This window comes from Microtus ochrogaster, chromosome 7 (genome assembly GCF_000317375.1).
Source record: "Microtus ochrogaster isolate Prairie Vole_2 chromosome 7, MicOch1.0, whole genome shotgun sequence".
In the NCBI taxonomy this organism is placed as follows: Eukaryota; Metazoa; Chordata; class Mammalia; order Rodentia; family Cricetidae; genus Microtus; species Microtus ochrogaster.
Window position 1 is genome coordinate 18,931,256 of NC_022014.1, and position 6,197 is coordinate 18,937,452.

The 6,197-nt window shown below is 39.4% G+C and overlaps 1 protein-coding gene across 1 annotated transcript in view; it reads right to left on the bottom strand.

The window, feature by feature from the left end:
* Atad5 (ATPase family, AAA domain containing 5) overlaps positions 1-6,197 on the bottom strand; it is a 45,937-nt gene that overhangs the window by 10,439 nt on the left and 29,301 nt on the right. The window contains exons 15-17 of the mRNA XM_013347014.2: positions 3,989-4,159; positions 3,085-3,221; positions 1,393-1,486 (exon numbers count right to left, since the gene is read on the bottom strand). Of these exons, the coding sequence (XP_013202468.1) occupies positions 1,393-1,486; positions 3,085-3,221; positions 3,989-4,159 (402 nt within the window). The remainder of the gene's footprint in view (positions 1-1,392; positions 1,487-3,084; positions 3,222-3,988; positions 4,160-6,197) is intronic.

Here is a 6,197-nt window from a genome sequence, read left to right on the forward strand (position 1 = left end):
GAACTCACAGAGATCCGCCTGCCTCTGCCTCCCGAGTGCTGGGATTAAAGGCGTGCACCACCACCGCCCGGCTCTAACCTATGATTATTAAATTGTTTTGTTTTGTTTTTTGAGACAGGGTTTCTCAGTATAGCCTTAGTGTCTGATTGTTTTTGCTTGTTTTTACACAGGATTTGGCTATGTAGAACTAACTGACCTGTAATTCATTGTAGACATCAAGTCAGCCTCAAATCTGTGGGGATTCTCCTGTCTCTGCCTCCTGAGTACTAGGATTACAGACCACATTATGCTTTGTTTTGGTTTGGTTTGGTTTTTTTTGGAGCCTGTCCTGGGACTAGCTCTTGTAGACCAGGCTGGCCTTGAACTCACAGAGATCCGCCTGCCTCTGCCTCCCAAGTGCTGGGATTTAAGATGTCGTTATGTTTTTTCTGCTGTGTAGCACTCCTTTGTGTAAATGTTCCACATATTTCTTTTTTTTTTTTTTTTGTTTTTTTATGCTTTGTTTTGAAGAGGAAAAAAAAAATCTTTTTGGTTTGTTTATTTTCTGTGTTTGAGTGTTTTGCCTACACGCATGTCAGTGTCCCAAGTGAGTGTCTGGTGCCTGAAGGGGCCAGAAGAGGACATTAAATTTCCTGGAACTTGAGTTACAGACAGTAGAAGCTGCCATGTGGGTGCTGGGAATAAACCCAGGTTCTCTGCAAGAATAATAAGTGCTCTTAACCAGTGAGCTATCTTTCCAGTATGTAGTAATGAGCTGTGGGCAGGCCTGCTTTTTGTCCCGCCAGGCTCCCGCATGGTTAGCTTTATACCCCAAATAACAACACACAAATTGTATTCTTTTAAACACTGCCTGGCCCGTTAGTTTTAGCCTCTTATCAGCTAATTCTCACATTTTGATTAACTCATTTCTAATAATCTGTGTAGCACCACAAGGTGGTGGCTTACTGGGAAAGATTCAGCATGTCTGACCTGGCAGCTGGCTCCATTGCATGCGCCTTCACTTCCCTTCTTCCCAGCATTCTGTTCTGTCTACTCCACCCACCTATGTTCTGACCTATCAGGCCAAACAGTTTCTTTATTAATTAACCAATGAAAGCAACAGATAGACAGATGACCTTCCCACATCACCAGTAATCCCAATTTGTTTTAAAATATCATTTACTATTATTGTATGTGTATGTTTTGTGTGTGGGTGTATACATAAGCATTTAGAAACAACAGGTCAACCCTGTGGAACTGGTTCTCTACTTCTACCTTTATGTGAGTTCCAGGCATCAAACTCAGATCAATAGACTTATTTGGAAAGGGCCTGCACCTGCTGAGCCATCGCCTTAGCCCACACATACTTTACTTCAACAAAAAATAAGCTGTACTGAAATTATCGTCACATACCACTTGTAGTAAGAACTACTGGCCGTTTAGTTGTCGCCATGAATGTTTTGACTGCATTCAAAAACCCAGCATCTTCATCAAAAATGACATCAACCTACAAGTCATTCATTACAATATTAATATAGTAAGAGTAACAATATACTTGTTCAGATCAGTTATAGAGATACACAATAGATATACTATGTCAGAGTCAACACTAATTTTTTTGAAAAATATGAATTAAGCTCATGCTGAAAATTTTATGTTTTTATATTTTTTTGTTTGTTTGGTTCTTGTGTAGGGTTTTACTGGCTGTCCTGGATCTTACTATGTAGACCTCTGCCTCCTGAGTGCTGAGATTAAAGGTGTGCAACACTGCTGACTGGTGAAAAGTTTATGTCTTATACCATAAACAAACTTTTTTTTTAAAGATTTATTTATGTATGTGAGTGTTCTACCTACATGTACACCTCTATGCCAGAAGAGGGCATCAGAACCTACTATAGACGGTTGTGAGCCACCATGTGGGTGCTGGAAATTGAACTCAGGATCTCTGGAAGAGCAGCCAATGGTCTTGACCACTGAGCCATCTCTCCAGTCCCCAAACTTTTAAGATGGCAACATAATAAACATTAAAACTAAATAAAAGCCAGGCAGTGGTAGTGCAGCCTTTAATCCCAGTCCTCGGGAGGCAGAGATAGGCAGATCTCTGTGAGTTTGAAGCCAGCCTGGTCTACAGAGTGAGTTCCAGGACAACCAGCGCTGTTAAACAGAAAACCTGTCACCCATCTCAAAAAAACAGCAAGAAAACAAACAAACAACAACAAAAACCCCAAGCAAACAAAAAACTAAATAAAACAATCACCAGTAACTGGGTAGATGAGCCAGAAGTACTTCTACAGTTGTTAAAAAAAAAAAAAAAAAAAAAAAATCATTAGCCTTGCAGGGTAGTGGTTCCCAGCACTCAGGAAACAGAGGCAGGAAGATCACTGTTAGTTCAAGGCCAATCTAGTCTACAGCATGAGTTCCAGGACAGGCTCCAAAGCTACAAAGAGAAACCACGTCTGGGGGGGGGGGGACGACAAACAAACAAATAAGTATTCTTGAATTATGTTAATCACCTTGAAATTACTCTAGACAGAGCTGGAGAGATGGCTTAGTAGTTAAGAGCATTAGTTGCTCTTTCTGAGGATCTGGGTTTGATTCCTAGCACCCACATAGCAGCTCACATTTATCTGTTACTCCAGTTCCAGGGGACCCAACACCCTCCTCTGGCCTGCTAGGGTGGTGCACAGACATACAGAAAGGTATAACATCCAGATACATAAAATAAAATAATAGAATAATACAAAGAAAATGTTACAAAAATCCAAAAAAACAAACAACAACAACAACAAAAAAGGTCTGGAGAAATGTCTCAGAAGTTAAGAGTACTGGTTGCTCTTTTAGAAGTACTGAGTTCAATTCCCAGCAACCACATTGTGGCTCACAACCATCTATAATGAGATCTCAAGTTCTCTTTTGGCATGGCAAAACATTGTACACATAATAAATAAATCTTTAAAATTAAAAAGCAATTAACATTCTTTAGAAGTAAATATTATTCTAAGGTTAGATTCATTATTTTATAATTCCTTATAAGAAAACACATAGTAATCTTTAAAATAAGTTCCCACTATGAGACCTCACCCATGCATGCCCCTGCAAGCCTACCTCCTCAAAGAGAATGAGAGATGTTGCATTCTTCCTATTGGATTCCTCAGCTCCAAATTCTTTAACATTTGAATTATTTGCATTTGTTGATTTAGTCTGAATGATTTGCCTCTGTTCCAAAGAAGCATTTTTGATTCCTGCAAAAATACAATGTTAATATTTTAGGTAAAACTCACTTTTTTTTCCTTTCTTTTTTAAAAATTTATTTATTTATCGTGTATACAGTATTCTGCCTACATTCATGCAGGCACCAGATCTCATTACAGATGGTTGTAAGCCACCATGTGGTTGCTGGGAATTGAACTCTGGACCTTTAGAGGAGCAGGCAGTGCTCTTAACCACTAAGCCATCTCTCCAGCCCTCTTTCTTTTTTTTCTTTCTTTCTTTCTTTCTTTCTTTCTTTCTTTCTTTATTTATTTATTTATTTATTTGTTTGTTTATTTATTTCGACAGGGTTTTATTGTGTAAACCAAGCTGCCTCTGCTTCCAAAATCCTGGGATTAAAGGCATGCACCACCACACCTGGCAAAATTCAACTTTTCAACTGGGCAGTGGTGGCGCACGCCTTTAATCCCAGCACTCAGGAGGCAGACGCAGGCAGATCTCTGTGAGTTCGAGACCAGCCTGGTCTACAAGAGCTAGTTCCAGGACAGGCTCCAAAACCGCAGAGAAACCCTGTCTCGAAAAACCAAAAACCAAAAAAAAACCCCAAAAAAACCCTCAACTTTTCAAAAGCACTAGATATACCCACAAACTGAACTCCCATACCAAATCTTACTCAATAGTAACGCTTCTATATTTAGGACCATTAGCATGACTGAGGCTTAATAAATAGCAGAGGATCATATGAAATACACAGTATCATGTATCAAGGTTAATTTACTTTGTTAATTTAATAATTTACCTTTATTATTTTCCATGAGTACTCCTTCATTATTTTTGGATTTGGAGGATACTTTAAAGTAATTTGCCAAAGTTTTAGGGGGAAACGCTCGCTTTTGCCCACTTCCTTTTGGTGATGATGGAGGAAGCTTTCTTGGTGATGTAACAACTTTCCCAGGGGAGTTTAATTTTTCTATGAAAAACAAACTACATTTAAGAACACTCTAAAATTATACTTATGGAAAGATAAAATTATCCAGTTTATTTATACTCTTACATGATAAAAAACAAAAGCAGACTTTTTTCATTCTAACATGCAAATATTCTATACAGACATTATTATTGTGTTTTATATGTATTCTAACAGAATGACAGAACATAACAACAAAAGATGCTCTCTTCCAAAGATATACACTTTCCTCTGATTGACTGTTTGAAAGTCTTTCTATGGTACTCAGAAAGGACACAAGCTTTTGAGCCTCTGTAGGGTGTGGAGGAAGCCCTGAGTAAGTGAAGTCCTGAATAAATGTTTATTGTAGACATGGTCATAGACATGTTAAGTATCCCAGAGCCTCAAACCTATGGAAAAATGGCATCCACCCCCCAGGCTCAGAGTGACTGAGCCCTGGTTATTTTTGTTCCCTCTGTATCCATGGATCTTACCTACCACTTATATATAGGGGGTGTTTAGTAAACAGAATAAGAATTTTGAGTTTAAAAAAGTTATTAACACTATATTTTTATTAAAAACAGGACAGTCTGAGGCTGAAAGAAGATTCAGCAATTAAGAGCACTTGCTGCTTTTCCGAAGGACCTGGGTTAAATTCCCAGCACCCATATAATGGCTTACAACTATCTACAACGCCAATTCCAAGGAATCCAATGCCTTCTTCTGGTCTCTGTGGGAACTAGGCACACACACACACAGGTAAAATACACATATAAAATTAAATAAATAAGTAGGGCATTTTAATTACATAGGTAAGGGATGTAAGATCTTTCTTTCTTTCTTTCTTTCTTTCTTTTTTTTTTTTTGGTTGGAATTAGCTCTTGTAGACCAGGCTGGCCTCGAACTCACAAAGATCCACCTGTCTCTGCCTCCTGAGTGCTGGGATTAAAGGTGTGTGCCACCACCGCCCGGCTGTACCTAGTACTCTTAACTGCTAAGCCATCTTTCCAACCCTGCTTCTTTGTTTTTATGAAAGTTTCTCACTCAGCAACCATCAGCACCTTTGAACGCATAGCAGTCCTCCAGCTCAACCTCTTAGATGCTCATATTCCAGGTGTGAGCCACCATGCCTGGCATGATATGCTGTCTTGAATTTCAAAATACTCAAATTAAAATTAAAAAAATAATTTCCAAAACTTTTCCAACAGAAGAATCACCTCCAACCAATTCTGAGTATAGGGCAACTTAGCACACAGAAAGCAAGGAAATACAGTGATCCCTGAGGCCACGTCGGAAGACACAGAGCAACTGAAATAGTTCCTTGCCAGTGAAAGAGGGGAGTATATATAAAAACACCAGAAGAAAAAAAAAGATGTAGCTGGGCAGTGGTGGCGCATGCCTTTAATCCCAGCAATCAGGAGGCAGAGGCGGGCGGATCTCTGTAAGTTCGAGGCCAGCCTAGGCTATAAGAGCTAGTTCCAGGACAGGCTCCAAAGCTACAGAGAAACTCTGTTAAAAAAAAAAAAGTGTGATTCTGGTCATAGCAAGATAAGAGGATTTGAGACTGAATTAATTCTCCATCTAAAACAATAACAACAAAAAATAGACATACTCTGTGAAAGATTTTTTTTATGTTTTTGACTACCATTCATCAAAGGACAATGATTCCCGAGGGGAGAAGACACAAAGAAGTAAACATAAAGACTGCCTGGCTTATTACTTTGAGAGAATTCGCAAGCCACAGTGGGGAAGAAAAAACCCAGAACAAATTTTCCTAACTCAAGGAGACAACAGCAGGGGATGAGGAAATCTAGGGAAACAGAGCCCAGAGGAGAGAATACACAGATTTAGAGAGCTGAGCAGAGTGCTCTGAGATCTGCCAAGTGTAAAATCAAGTTCTCATGAAGGAAGGGCCATGGAAAACAAATTCTGAGACACACAGAAATTTAGGGCTGGAGAGAGATGGCTCAGCTGTTAAGAGCACACTGCCTGTACAAAGTCTGACAGGCAATTAAAAGTATCAGCCTGGCCAGGCAGTGGTGGCGCACGCCTTTAATCCCAG